Source organism: Salvelinus alpinus, chromosome 14 (genome assembly GCF_045679555.1).
Source record: "Salvelinus alpinus chromosome 14, SLU_Salpinus.1, whole genome shotgun sequence".
NCBI classification, from domain to species: domain Eukaryota; kingdom Metazoa; phylum Chordata; class Actinopteri; order Salmoniformes; family Salmonidae; genus Salvelinus; species Salvelinus alpinus.
In genome coordinates this window covers 2,149,176-2,165,049 of record NC_092099.1, presented here as the reverse complement: position 1 = coordinate 2,165,049, position 15,874 = coordinate 2,149,176, and the positions used below count along the sequence as shown (strand labels likewise).

The following is a 15,874-nucleotide window of genomic DNA, read 5'->3' as shown; positions in this document are numbered from 1 at the left end:
TACCACATGAGGGAGGAGGATGTCTTCCCTGTAACGCACAGCGTTGAGATTGCCCGCAATGACAACAAGCTCAGTCCGATGATGCTGTGACACACCGCCCCAGACAATGACGGACCATCCACCTCCAAAGCAATCCCGCTCCAGAGTACAGGCCTCGGTGTAACGCTCGTTCCTTTGACGATAAACGCGAATCCGGCCATTACCCCTGGTGAGACAAAACCGTGACTCGTCAGTGAAGAGCACTTTTTGCCAGTCCTGTCTGGTCCAGCGATGGTGGGTTTGTGCCCATTGTTGTTATCGGTGATGTCTGGTGAGGATCTGCCTTACAACAGGCCTACAAGCCCTTAGTCCAGTCTCTCTCAGCCTATTGCGGACAGTCTGAAGACTGATGGAGGGATTGTGCGTTCCTGGTTTATCTCGGGCAGTTGTTGTTGCCATCCTGTACCTGGATCGGCAGGTGTGATGTTTGGATGTACCGATCCTGTGCAGGTGTTGTTACACGTGGTCTGCCAATGTGAGGACAATCAGCTGTCAATCCTGTCTCCCTGTAGCGCTGTCTTAGGCGTCTCACAGTACGGACATTGCAATTTATTGCCCTGGCCACATCTGCAGTCCTCATGCATCCTTGCAGTATGCCTAAGGCACATTCACGCAGATGAGCAGGGACCCTGGGCATCTTTCTTTTGGTGTTTTTCAGAGTCAGTAGAAAGGCCTCTTTAGTGTCCAAAGTTTTCATAACTGTGACCTTAATTGCCTACCGTCTGTAAGCTGTTAGTGTCTTAACAACCGTTCCACAGGTGCATGTTCATTAATTGTTTATGGTTCATTGAACAAGCATGGGAAACAGTGTTTAAACCCTTTTCAATGAAGATCTGTGAAGTTATTTGGATGTTTACGAATTATCTTTGAAAGACAGGGTCCTGAAAAAGGGCTGTTTCTTTTTTTGATGAGTTTATATCCATACTATGACCAATAAGCATACTACATACTCAATTTACATCACAATAGTACGGTTAGTGTGGTTAGTATGAGTATTCGAACACAGCTCTAGAATTTCTCCCCTATGTGTAAGCTAGGTGAATTGTAATAGCACTAGGCTTCATTCAAAACCAATCTCCCCCTCCACCGCATCCCATTTCCTCGTGCTTGAGCCTTTTACTTTCGGTTTTGATAGTTTCAACCAGCAGTAAAACCAGTATTTTTTGTTATTGAAAATATATTTCATAGCGATTTAGATGGGACAATGATTCCCTACACTATTCAGTGCTTGTTACCTAACAAAACTGAAATTGAGAGAACAGTGTAGGATTTTAGCGACCAGGAAATGAGAGAGCGATTTCTACATTGGTCACTTATCCACTAGATAACACAAGCCACAAAGTCAAAACAGCTTTCCCATTTTGGATGCCGCTCTGGTGGTAGGAATGGTGGTAGGAATCAATAAGTGAATATCATAGCTAATCACAACACTGGCAGGTAAGTAACACTGTGAAACACTATCATTCCACTATTACTGCAGATATATTATTGACATTTTCTGAAATTGCAATGCAAAAATTCAAAATAAATCCTATGTGTAGCACCTTTAAGGCAAACCATTATCACTGCACAACTAGTTATCCATTACATGGTAATGTTCAAATTACATTGATTAATTTGTCAACTCACTTGAGATCCATCTTCACCAGGATCACCCTGTGAAGAGGAGGAAAATAAAACATAATTACAAGTATGGTCTACGACACTGATCAAAAAGGAAAGGATTTAAAACTTGATGACGCAACAGGTTCATTGCAACCACTGTTGACCACCGTTTTATCTCCAGGTGATCTCTCGTTAAACCATCAATACGCACTAAGATCACCCGCACAGGTCGTACAGGTTATATGAATGGAAAACTCATGGTAGTACACTCGCATTAGTTTATATTTTCAAATGTATGCAATCCATTAATTACAACTTGTCTAATAAAGTATGGCTATTTATTATCAAGAAGGGAAAATAAAATATCCTGGTCTAAGATGTGTCACCATAATCGCTAAGCACTATTCCAGGTAGAAGTTGTCTATAGGCACAGATATAGGATTACCCATGAGGCTTAAATCATCCTACTGTGGCTCTCAATACTTCTCCCGAAGTGTCCACTTGCACACTCCCTCTAATGGATTTAACAATGGTTGAAACTCCATCGGACCAATGTTTACCCCAATCCAATGCTTTTAAATCCATGACGGGGAGTGTGCAAGTGCAATGGGATAAATATGGAGAATCAGATCACAGCTGACTGAATAACTTTGTTATTGATTGCCCTCTGCTGGTATGGAGGTGGAAGGGCAGGGCAGGCAACTCACAGGCTCTCCGGCGGCTCCTGCGGGTCCCTCAGGGCCTGCTGGTCCCGGAGTTCCAGCTGGTCCTCTGGGACCCGCAACCGTCGGAATCCCGGAGCTGTCGCCACGTGATACCACCTCAGCCGCGGACCCCGGGGAGCCTGGTGGTCCGGGGGGACCAGCGGGGCCGGGGTCGCCCTTCGACCCAGGGTATCCGAAGCCTGCTTTTCCCTACGGACACAATAGGACATTCAAAAAGTTATACATCTTTATTGTTTCCAAAGAATACCATCTTGGTATGGAGACGGGAAAGCATTATGTTAGCTTCAGGAACAACCTCTATAAAATAAAACTGGTTGTGTAGTTCATAACAATATGGGTACAGTAATTAGTACATCATGCTACACATACCAGATGTAAATGTGACTTTAAATAAAGATAATAAAGAAGATGATAATGGTGAGAGTTGTCATAATTTGCCGCAGTTCAGGAGGTGAACTAATTTCAACATTCAGTCACTCCATCTTGACCAAAATGCATTGACTAATCATAATGAGGCTATATCAAAAGGTATGGAGGAGACCGATAATAAAATACAAAAGACCAGCACATGAACAAGACAATTGGAGTGCCATTCATTATTATGTGGTTATTTGGACCACAGGTTAAGAAGTAGTGTACACACACATCCAGTAACTTGCAGGTGCACGGTACAAAAAGTAAAGTCAGAAATACTTTTATTTTATTTAACCTTTATTTAACTAGGCAAGTCAGTTAAGAGCAAATTCTTTTTTACAATGACGGTCTACACCGTCCAAACCAATTGTGCGCCGCCCTATGGAACTCCCAATCACGGCCGGTTGTGATACAGCCGGGATTAGAACCAGGGTGTCTGTAGTGATGCCTCTAGCACTGAGAGGCAGTGCCTTAGACCGCTGCGCCACTCAGGAGCCCGAAGATAGATCAATTAAAAAAGCCCGACACCTGCTTTCTGTTGAATGTCCGTGCAGTTTTATTGTGCAACATTTCGAGCTTAAGGTCTTCGACCAGACAATAAATAAAAAACCTGAGGGAGCATTCAACAGTATTTAGTACCACAACAAGGTGACAATAATAGATAATTTGAACATACCTTCAGACCCTTTTCTCCAGGCACTCCCTGCAGGAAAAAACACAAAAGAACATTTGAGTATCTACATGACCAAACAATTTTGGTGTGTTTGAAAGCAATAAGACCTATGGGTGCAGGCTTCACCTGGTCCCTATACTAGTTCTTTCAAAAAACCTCCTTCCACACTAGCAAGTGTTGTGACATTGAGCATTGAGAATAAGTGGTTAAGAAATAACACATACACTGAGTATACCAAACATTAGGAACACAAACCTAGTATTGTTTTTTTTGCCCTTTTTGCCCTCGACTCCACAAAGTGTCGGAAGCGTTCTACAAGGATGCTATCCCATGTTGACTCCAATGCTTCCCACAGTTGTGTCAAGTTGGCTGGATGTCCATTGGGTGGTGAACCATTCTTGATACACATGTGAAAAACCCAGGAGCGTTGCAGTTCTTGACACAAACCAGTGCGCCTGGCACCTACTACCATATCCCATTCAAAGGCACTTAAATATTTTGGTCTTGCCCACATGCACAAACACATACACAAACCATGTCTCAATTGTCTCAAGGCTTAAAAATCCTTCTTTAACCTCTACAGGATCAGTGTCCTCCCCACGGTATGGTTGTCCCCACATAGGCTAATGTGATTAACATGAGGTTGTAAGTAACAAAACATTTTCCCAGGACATAAACATATATGATATGGGCAGAAAGCTTAAATTCTTCTTAAACTAACTGCACTGTCCAATTTACAGTAGCTATTACAGTGAAATAATACCATGCTATTGTTTGAGGAGAGTGCACAATTATGAACTTGAAAATGTATCAATAAACCAATTAGGCACATTTGGACAGTCTTGATACAACATTTCGGACATATATGCAATGGTTCATTGGATCAGTCTAAAACGCTTAACATACACTGCTGCCATCTAGTGGGCAAAATCTAAATTGCGCCTGTGCTGGAATAATACATTATGGCCTTTCTCTTGCATTTTAAGATGGTACAAAAAATACAAAAAAAACACATTCTTTTTCTTTGAATTATCTTTTACCAGATCTAATGTGTTATATTCTCCTACATGAATTTAACATTTCCACAAACTTAAGTGTTTCCTTTCAAATGGTATCAAGAATATGCATATCCTTGCTTCAGGTCCTGAGCTACAGGCAGTTAGATATGTCATTTTGGGCAAAATCTGAAAAAAAAGGATCAGATCCCTAACCGGTCTCCTCCTATTCCTCTACACTGATTGAAGTGGATTTAACAAGTGACATCAATAAGGGATCAGAGCTTTCACCTGGATTCACCTGGTCAGCCTATGTCATCGAAATATGTTTTGTTACACTCAGCGTTTATCCTGTATTCACTTCACTCTTTGGATATTGAACTCAGGTTCTAATGCACCTAGAGCACATGAAGCTTCTTGAGCTTCTTGAGCTGCTTTTGGTACTGTAAAAATAGACTTCAATAGAAAATAAATAGAAAATGAATAGACATTTTGGTCTGTCATCTTGAACACACCATGATGTTTTTTCATTGAAGTTTAAGACCAACAATGTTGTTTCATGGAATTTGAATTAGTACACTGTATGAATGCGTCATCTATTTTGTTTGTTTAAAATTATTCAATAAGTCTGCACCTTCTCTCCACGTGCCCCTCCTCGTGTGCCCGACTCAGACCCAGAATCTCCCTTTGGACCGAAAGGACCCCTGTCTCCTTTCTCTCCTCTGTCGCCCTTCTCTCCTCTAGATCCACCTGGGCCTTGAAAACAAAAGAAAGATAGAGGAAAAAGAAAGGCAAAAGTTATTACCTCCTGAAAAGAAACGTTTAAAAAAATGATGAACGGTTGCATCCTTATCCTAAACCAACATTTCCTTCCCCACTTTACCGGCAGGAAATGTCTTTCTCGTTTGTTGGCCAGAGCATCCTTGTGTCCTGACTACCGACTGTAATTTATAGGTTGTCGAGAAGCCTTGGAGGATATGGTCATAAACTTCTGGACAGAGTTAAAATTCCACAACCGCATGCATGCACATCGTTCGCCATCATCTTTCCTGGTAAATCCATGTTTGGCCTAGTCCTCATCCCATCATTCCACCAACCAAGCAGACACTTTAATTTGGATACCACCCAGCCCCCCCCCCCCCCTTCCAGAAGCAAGTATAGATATCCCAAAACTTACAAATGACGTGTATCAAGTATCAACTATGACATCAATTGATTTGCAACGTAGTAAAACAGTTGAAGATGACACCTTATAGCTTGGGGACAGGTAATGAAGCATCTCTAAAAATAAGTTCTACCCACAGTGCCGATCACTTACAAGTCCAAATACATATGCAATCCATTGCATGCCAATGCAACATGCAGAGTCTTGCATATCCTCAAATCAAATCAAATTGTATTTGTCCCATACACATGGTTAGCAGATGTTAATGCGAGTGTAGCGAAATGTTTGTGCTTCTAGTTCCGACAATGCAGTAATAACCAACGAGTAATCTAACCTAACAATTTCACAGCAACTACCTTATACACACAAGTGTAAAGGAATGAAGAATATGTACATCAAAATATATGAATGAGTGATGGTACAGAACGGCATAGGCAAGGTGCAGTAGATGGTATCGAGTACAGCATATACATATGAGATGAGTAATGTAGGGTATGTAAACATTATATAAAGTGACATTGTTTAAAGTGGCTAGTGATACATGTATTACATCAAGATGGCAAGATGCAGTAGATGGTATAGAGTACAGTATATACATATGAGATGCGTAATGTAGGGTATGTAAACATTATATGAAGTGGCATTGTTAAAAGTGGCTAGTGATACATTTTTTTCATCAACTTTTACATTGTTAAAGTTGCTGGATTTGAGTCAGTATGTTGGCAGCAGCTACTCAATGTTAGTGGTGGCTGTTAAACAGTCTGATGGCCTTGAGATAGAAGCTGTTTTTCAGTCTCTCGGTCCCTGCTTTGATTCACCTGTACTGACCTCACCTTCTGGATGATAGCGGGGTGAACAGGCAGTGGCTCGGGTGGTTGTTGTCCTTGATAATCTTTATGGCCTTCCTGTTACATCGGGTGGTGTAGGTGTCCTGGAGGGCAGATAGTTTGCCCCCGGTGATGCGTTGTGCAGACCTCACTACCCTCTGGAGAGCCTTATGGTTGTGGGCGGAGCAGTTGCCGTACCAGGTGGTGATACAGCCCGACAGGATGCTCTCGATTGTGCATCTGTAAAAGTTTGTGAGTGCTTTTGGTGACAAGCCAAAGTTCTTCAGCCTCCTGAGGTTGAAGAGGCGCTGCTGCGCCTTCTTCACCACGGTGTCTGTGTGGGTGGACCAATTCAGTTTGTCCGTGATGTGTACGCCGAGGAACTTAAAACTTACTACCCTCTCCACTACTGTCCCGTTTATGTGGATAGGGGGGTGCTTCCTCTGCTGTTTCCTGAAGTCCACGATCATCTCCTTTGTTTTGTTGACGGAGTGTGAGGTTATTTTCCTGACACCACACTCCGAGGGCACTCACATCCTCCCTGTAGGCTGTCTCGTCGTTGTTGGTAATCAAGCCTACCACTGTAGTGTCGTCTGCAAACTTGATGATTGAGTTGGAGGCGTGCATGGCCACGCAGTCGTGGGTGAACAGGGAGTACAGGAGAGGGCTCAGAACGCACCCTTGTGGGGCCCCAGTGTTGAGGATCAGCGGAGTGGAGATGTTGTTACCTACCCTCACCACCTGGGGGCGGCCCGTCAGGAAGTCCAGTACCCAGGTATCACATAGGTATTCCTATTGTCCAGATGGGTTAGGGCAGTGTGCAGCGTGGTTGCGATTGCGTTGTCTGTGGACCTATTGGGGTGGTAAACAAATTGGAGTGGGTCTAGGGTGTCAGGTAGGGTGGAGGTGATATGGTCCTTGACTAGTCTCTCAAAGCACTTCATGATGACGGAAGTGAGTGCTACAGGGCGGTAGTCGTTTAGCTCAGTTACCTTAGCTTTCTTGGGAACAGGAACAATGGTGGCCCTCTTGAAGCATGTGGGGACAGCAGACTGGGATAAGGATTGATTGAATATGTCCGTAAACACACCAGCCAACTGGTCTGCGCATGCTCTGAGGACGCGGCTGGGGATGCCGTCTGGGCCTGCAGCCTTGCGAGGGTTAACACGTTTAAATGTTTTACTCACGTCGGCTGCAGTGAAGGAGAGACCGCAGGTTTTGGTAGCGGGCCGTGTCAGTGGCACTGTATTGTCCTCAAAGCGAGCAAAGAAGTTATTTAGTCTGTCTGGGAGCAAGACATCCTGGTCCGCGACGGGGCTGGTTTTCTTTTTGTAATCCGTGAATGACTGTAGACCCTGCCACATACCTGCAGTCCAGAGTGAGAGCATCCAACTCCGACACTTTGTGGGTGCATCTCAAGTGACTTCCTCTCTGTGTCCCTTTTCATCCATCTCCACTGATGTGGAGATAAAAGCAAATTCCTAGTAAATGTTGTATTCGAGACCACCTAAAGCGAGACTGATTCAAGACCAAGACCGGAGCAAATCGAGTCCGAGTCAAGACCAAGACCGGGAGGGGGACAAGGGGTTCGAGACCGAGTCAAGATCGAGACCAGAAAAATGCGAGTCCAATTCAAGACAATGATTGTAATTTTACCAAATCACCACCATAATAAGAGATTACAATGTCCAGTATTTCTGTGTTCATATTTCAGAACAACATATGGATTCTTTAGACATTCAGATAGAATGAATGCATGCTGAGGGAAAATAGAGCCACTCTACAAATTATTACTAATCCAAACACAGTGGGGAACAATGGGCCTTCGTAGCCTTCAGAGAAGGGCTAAGGATTTATAAAACAATTATAATAATAATATTATTTTCAAATATGTTCTGATTTAATCTCTTCAGTTTCTGTAGGAAATGGTTAACACTGAAGACCAGCGGTATCTGGTGTCTGTGTGGTATCTGTACTTTACTATTTTTTATTTTTGACAACTTTTACTCCACTACATTCCTAAACAAAATAATGTACTTTTTACTCCTTACATTTTCCCTGACACCCAAAAGTACTAGTTACATTTTGAATGCTTAGCAGGACAGGAAAATTGTCTAATTCACACACTTATCAAGAGAACATGCCCAGTCATCACTACTGCCTCTGATCTGGCAGACTCACTAAACACAAATGTTTCATTTGTAAATGATGTCTGAGTGTTGAAGTGTGCCCCTGCCTATCCGCAATTTTTTTTATTTATCGAGAAATGTTTGCCGTCTGGTTTGCTTAAAATAAGGAATTTGAAATGATTTATACTTTAACTTTTGATACTTAAGTACATTTTAGCGATTACATTTATTTTGATAGTTAAGTACATTTAAAACCAAATACTTTTAGACTTACTCAAGAAGTATTTTACTGGGTGACTTCCACTTTTACTCAAGTCATTTTCTTTTAAGGTATCTTTACTTTTACTCAAGTATGACAATTGGATAAATCTAGCCACTGGATAAATCTAGCTAGCTGAGGCAGCCATTGGTTAGGCCATCAAAAGCTAGATAAAGGTATCTGCCATTCAACAGTATTAGGGCAAAATTTAGTAGTGACATTGGAATCAACCAATCACATTTTGACTTAATGAGTGGGACCTTTTTTACAAAAAATGTATGGAAACTTTTGCCTTCTTGAAGGCCAACAGGTCCCTGTGCAATAGCGAGCAGTAGTTTTCCCACGGTCTAGCTAGATAACTTTTCTTGTCAGTAGTTTGCAGCGGCTGCAGGGGCTGCAGCAGCTGTTATCACAAAGTTCATTTCCAGAAATTCTGCACATTTTGCCATGTGGCGTAGACAAAACTTAGCCGTTTTAAAGCAAGTTTGCAGCAATTCTACACATTTTGCCATGGGGTGGAGGATTAAAAAATATATATTGTAGCAATCATTTCATGCAATTCAGATTTTATTGCTAATTTGTTAGCTTCTTCCTTTTCAAGAATAACCTAAGTGTCACGTTCTGACCTTAGTTCTTTTGTTATTTCTTTGTTTTAGTATGGTCAGGGCGTGAGTTGGGTGGGTTATCTATGTTCGATTTTCTATGTTGGTTTTTTCGTTTGGCCTGGTATGATTCTCAATCAGAGGCAGGTGTCGTTAGTTGTCTCTGATTGAGAATCATACTTAGGTAGCCTTTTTTCACCTGGGTTTCGTGGGTGGTTGTCTTCCGTGTCTGTGTGGTCCACACGGAACTGTTTCGGTTTTAGTTCGTTCACTTTATTGTTTTGTATTTCAGTGTTCAGGTTTGTTCCATTAAATATTCATCATGAACACTTACCACGCTGCGCTTTGGTCCTCCTCTCTTTTTCCCAACAAAGATCGTTACACTAAGTTTTAAGTGATCATCATCTGGTGAGTGGAACTGTGTTTTTTGTTACTGTGCTTGTTGTTAGCCATCTCTTTGAAAATAACTTACGTGTGAAACATTGTTGCATTTAAAGTGGAACTGACAGCATTTTAGCAGCATGAAATCTTACTAAAATCTGTTCATATACACCCCCGGGAAGAATATGACACTTAAAAAAAAAATCTGACAAGCAACCACTTAGATATGGTGGTTTTCATAAATTCTTACAATGTTTGGGAATTACGTGTACTAAGGCATTTGTTTACGGGCAGTTGCAACAGTGAGACTTTAGATCATTAATAGGCATTCGCTAAAAGCTACAATCAATTTCTGCAAATATGTAAACACCACGGGAGTCCTCTTACATTTGAGAACTTTACAGTCATATTGATCAATCAACCATGAAAAGGTAGGCACTCCCTCAGTTATACACATAAACAACAACAAGATCAACAACTAATGCTAGCCAGAGCAAGATGAGCTCAAATCTAGCTAAGAAACATTCGATAAACACCAAACTTTTTAATCTATTTGGCCGTCAAAATTGCACTGATAAACGATGGGGAATTAAAGCCTCCTTGTCCTTCTGCAGCTTGCCTGCCAACGCATGCTTGTCCCAACCAAGCACTCAAGCTAACTGGCTAAAGTTGGCTAGCTATTTACTTCCAGACACAAATGAGAGAACACCTCACTGTAAATCTATGGCAGAACCCAAGGGGCTTGATTTTTCTATCTCTCCCTGTAGATTTTGCGGTGAAGTATTGTCCCCCCCATTTTACTTGCCGTAACAGAGATGGTTAGGCTATTTACATGTTATCTGTAGAAGAGAGTGCTTGGAAATTGGAGTCGATAGCCAGAGTGAATTTGTGAATGCAAGAGATATGCTAAGTGTATAACATTCATTCAAGTTGTTGCTAGCTAACCAAATGACACCTGCATCTCTAGCTCTATTCACTGAAAATCAATATGAGGGAAAAAAGTCAGTCGCTCACCCAATCACTTAAAAAAAAAAAAAGGAAACAAGGAGAGGCAGCTATTTCCGGTGGCGACCTGTAATTCCGGGCAGAAACCCACCTGTTTTGAGCCTTACCTGTTTAGTTAAAAAAAAATATATATATACAGTTGAAGTCAGAAGTTGAAATACACTTAGGTTGGAGTCATTAACTTGTTTTTCAACCACTCCAAAAATGTCTTGTTTTGGCAAATCGGTCAGGACATCTACTTCAGGACAGTAATTTTTCCAACAATTGTTTGCAAACAGATTATTTCACTTAAAATTCACTGTATCACAATTCCAGTGGGTTAGAAGTTTGCATACACTAAGTTGGCTGTGCCTTTAAACAGCTTGGAAAATTCCAGAAAATGATGTCATGGCTTTAGAAGCTTCTGATAGGCCAATTGACATAATTTGAGTCAATTGGAGGTGTACCTGTGGATGTATTTCAAGGCCTACCTTCAAACTCAATGCCTCTTTGCTTGACATCATGGGAAAATCAAAATAAATCAGCAAAGACCTCAGAAAAAGAATTGTAGACCTCCACAAGCCTGGTTCATCCTTGGAAGCAATTTCCAAACGCCTGAAGGTACCACGTTCATCTGTACAAACACCATGGGACTACGCAGCCGTCATAACGCTCAGGAAGGAGACGCGTTCTGTCTCCTAGAGATGAATGTACTTGGTGTGAAAAGTGCAAATCAATCCCAGAACAACAGAAAAGGACCTTGTGAAGATGCTGGGGAAACGGGTACAAAAATATCTATATCCACAGTAAAACGAGTCTTAAATCAACATAACCTGAAAGGCCGCTCAGCAAGGATGAAGCCACTGGTCCAAAACCGCTATAAAAAAAGCCAGACTACGGTTTGCAACTGCACATGGGGACAAAGATCTTACTTTTTGGAGAAATGTCCTCTGGTCTGATGAAACAAAAATAGAACTGTTTGGCCATAATGACCATCGTTATGTTTGGAGGAAAAAGGGGGATACTTGCAAGCCGAAGAACACCATCCCAACCGTGAAGCACAGGGGTGGCAGCATCATGTTGTGGGGGTGCTTTGCTGCAGGAGGGACTGGTGCACTTCACAAAACAGATGGCATCATGAGGTAGGAAAATTATGTGGATATATTGAAGCAACATCTCAAGACATCAGTCAGGAAGTTAAAGCTTAGTCGCAAATGGGTCTTCCAAATGGATGACCTCAAGCATACTTCCAAAGTTGTGGCAAAATGGCTTAAGGACAACAATGTCAAGGTATTGGAGTGGCCATCACAAATCCCTGACCTCAATCCTATAGAAAATATGTGGGAAGAACTGAAAAAACGTGTGCGAGCAGGAGGCCTACAAACCTGATTCAGTTACACCAGCTCTGTCAGGAGGAATGTGCCAAAATTCACCCAACTTATTGTGGGAAGCTTGTGGAAGGCTACCCAAAACGTTTGACCCAAGTTAAAAATTGTAAAGGGAATGCTACCAAATACTAATTGAGTGTATGTAAACTTCTGACCCACTGGGAATGTGATGAAAGAATTAAAAGCTGAAATAAATTATTCTCTCTACTGTTATTCTGACATTTCACATTCTTAAAATAATGTGGTGATCCTAACTGACCTAAGACAGGGACTTTTTACTAGGATTAAATGTCAAGAATTGTGAAAAACTGAGTTTAAATGTATTTGGCTAAGGTGTATGTTAACTTCCAACTTCAACTGTATACACACTACCGTTCAAAAGTTTGGGGTCCCTTAGAAATTTCTGTGTTTTTGAAAGAAAATAAAAACATTTTGTCCATTTAAAATAACATCAAATTGATCAGAAATACAGTGTAGACATTGTTAATGTTGTAAATGAAGTGAAGAGGCAACTCAGGGACGCTGGTCTTCTAGGCAGACATCCTCTGTCCAGTGTCTGTTCTTTTACCCATCTTAATCGTTCCTTTTTATTGGCCAGTCTGAGATATGTATTTTTCTTTGCAACTCCACCTAGAAGGCCAGCATCCCGGAGTCGCCTCTTCACTTTTGACGTTTAAGACTGGTGTTTTGCGGGTACTATTTAATGAAGCTGCCAGTTGAGGACTTGTGAGGCATCTGTTTCTCAAACTAGACACTCTAATGTACTTGTCCTCTTGCTCAGTTATGCACCAGGGCCTCCCACTAATCTTTAAATTATGTTTAGAGACAGTTTGTGCTGTTCTGTGAATGGAGTAGTACACAGCGTTGTACGAGATCTTCAGTTTCTTGGCAATTTCTTGCATGGAATAGCCTTCATTTCTCCGAACAATAATAGACTGACGAGTTTCAGAAGAAAGTGCTTAGTTTCTGGCCATTTTGATCCTGTAATCGAACCCACAAATGCTGATGCTTCAGATACTCAACTAGTCTAAAGGCCAGTTTTATTGCTTCTTTAAATCAGGACAACAGTTTTCAGCTGTGCTAACATAATTACAAAATGTTTTCTAATGATCAATTAGACTTTTAAAATTATAAACTTGGATTAGCTAACACCGTGCCATTGGAACACAGGAGTGATGATTGCTGATAATGGGCCTCTGTAAGCCTATGTAGATATTCTATTAAAAATCAGCCGTTTTCAGCTACAATAGTCATTTACAACATTAACAATGTCTACACTGTATTTCTGATCAATTAGAAGAAAAAAATTAACTGTGCTTTTCTTTCAAAATCAAGGACATTTCTAAGTGACCCCAAACGTTTGAACGGTAGTGTCTATATATTTGCCTGTTCTGCATGTTATTTTGGCATTAATACGTCACATATCAGTTTGCAAAACAATATCATTTAAAAAAAATTGTGTTAATAAAGCCGCATACAACATGGTCTCTTTTTTGCTTTCTTGAGTAAGGCAGCACCAAAACGCAGGTGTTTCAGCTAGGGATGCCTGATATATCGGTGAAGATAACGGAATCAGACAATATTAGCTAACAATGGCAACATCGGTATCGGCCTGATGTCTAGTTTAACGCCGATATTAAAAGCCGATGTCAAAGCTACCGTGCATACCTTTATAACGTAGGTACATGACGTCATGACGCCACATGAAATGTTGCGCCACAGGTGCAACACAGCATTCCTAACGTAGCCCACAAGATCTGCTGTGTGGATGGAGCAGTCAACAAGTCGAGCCGTCATTTGAAAGAGTAAGAACATTTCAGCGAGACAACTCAAAGGTGAAATCCATTCAAGCCAAGATAATGGAACTCATTGCCCTTGACAGTCAACCGTTCTCTGTCGTGGGTGATGTTGGCTGTCGCCGACTGGTCGAGCACCGGTACACACTACCAAGTGTGCTATTTTCAGATGTTGCCCTACCGGAGTTACAGAGTAATTCCGTCACTGCTTTTAGCTTCATGACATACATACTATGGAACGCCATTTGGGTCGTTGCGTGTCAAAAAAGATACAGTAGCACTGTCAAAGCTGTACGAAAAAGTATGAAAACAAGCAAACACCGTTCACGAAAGATGTTTACAATACCGCGTTGGTAATAAAGCATCATTTGTTTGACCGCAACTTCTGGGGTAGCTAGCTTTAGCTTGGAACCTAGCTAGCACCATTACAACCAGTATGAAAACAATGACCAGTAGAAACTGCAGTCATTTTCATTATTTTTAGCAATGACATAGGAATCCTTGTGAGTAAGTATTAGCTAGGTTGCCACTTGTTGTTCACCTATTGAAATTGAACTTCAGTTCATGAAAATGATGAATAAATAAGTCAGCCAGCTACTTAACCCTTTTGGCCAAACGTAAGGTTATAAGCAGCCAGCTAGCTTCAACTGGCTAGTGACGCTCGACTGGACCGGGTTATGTATTGTGAAGCTAGCCACAATAAGGATAAGGCACAATAGTGGAATTTGTGGTTTGCCTTCAAAATAAAAGTATGTAATTGACAGTGATGTAAATATATACATAGTAGAATTATGTCATACTTTTACTTTGAAGGCTAACCGTAAAGTCCACTATTGTGGCTAATCCTTTTGTGGCTAGCTTCACATAGATGGGTCCAACCACCGTTAATCAAATAAGAACTGTCTTATAAATTAGGGTTATTTTAGATGATGAAACCTAGCTATATAGGTAGCTAACTATAACTACAGAAACAGATTGTCGTTTTGGGTGAAGAACATTGTTTGCATCCATGAACTAGCTAGCTTTTTTATGACCATCACAGTAGGTGCGCGAGACAACTTTACCATCATCACAGCATACGTATCGATGAATCGTTGTGACACATGAAATATGAGTGATAGTGTAATCAATGTGTAATAACTACGACAAAAGTTAATGAACGCTTTAAATTATCATGTGATGTGCAGTCAAGTTCAGGCCTGATTGGTCAACAAGCTTATTTGACACGTCAAAAAGTGTTATTTGACATGTCTAAGTGTTATCTTTTTTGACATGCAAATCCCCAAACGGCGTTCTATAGAAATCCTGGTTGAGCATGAAATGACTGAACAAATGAGCAACCAAACAGCACAGCAAGTAAGTGAAAGAAATAGGTTTTGATTATGTTTTACTGGTAATGGGGACAGACATAAATGCCAACAAAATAACGTTTTGGTCAGTGTGGTGTGTGTGTAACCTTTATTTAACTAGGCAAGTCAGTTAAGAACAAATTCTAATTTACAATGATGGCCCGGACGACAGTGGGTCAATTGTGCGCCACCCTATGGGACTCCCAATCACGGCCGGATGTGATACAGCCTGGATTCGAACCAGAGACTGTAGTGACACCTCTTGCACTGAGATGCAGTGCCTTAGACTGCTGCGTCCATGTGTGTGTGTTAACTATTTAACTGTACTAGAATGCTTAAAAGGCCATACATTTTTTTAATATCGGTATTGTTTTTTGGGGCAAGGAAAATATTGGATATCGGTATTGGGAGTAATAATGGTCTGGGGCTGTGTTTCATGGTTCGGGCGAGGCCCCTTAGTTCCAGTGAAGGGAAATCTTAACGCTACAGCATACAATGCCGTTCTAGACGATTCTGTGCTTCCAACTTTGTGGCAACTGTTTG

The 15,874-nt window shown here is 41.4% G+C and overlaps 1 protein-coding gene across 3 annotated transcripts in view; it reads right to left on the bottom strand.

Annotated features, from left to right (window-relative positions):
* LOC139538289 (collagen alpha-1(XVIII) chain-like) overlaps positions 1 to 15,874 on the bottom strand; it is a 193,989-nt gene that overhangs the window by 53,913 nt on the left and 124,202 nt on the right. For all 3 annotated transcript variants that reach the window (XM_071340143.1, XM_071340142.1, XM_071340141.1), the window contains 4 exons: positions 5,086 to 5,207; positions 3,460 to 3,486; positions 2,352 to 2,558; positions 1,669 to 1,695 (listed from right to left, as the gene is read on the bottom strand). In XM_071340143.1, the coding sequence (XP_071196244.1) occupies positions 1,669 to 1,695; positions 2,352 to 2,558; positions 3,460 to 3,486; positions 5,086 to 5,207 (383 nt within the window). The remainder of the gene's footprint in view (positions 1 to 1,668; positions 1,696 to 2,351; positions 2,559 to 3,459; positions 3,487 to 5,085; positions 5,208 to 15,874) is intronic.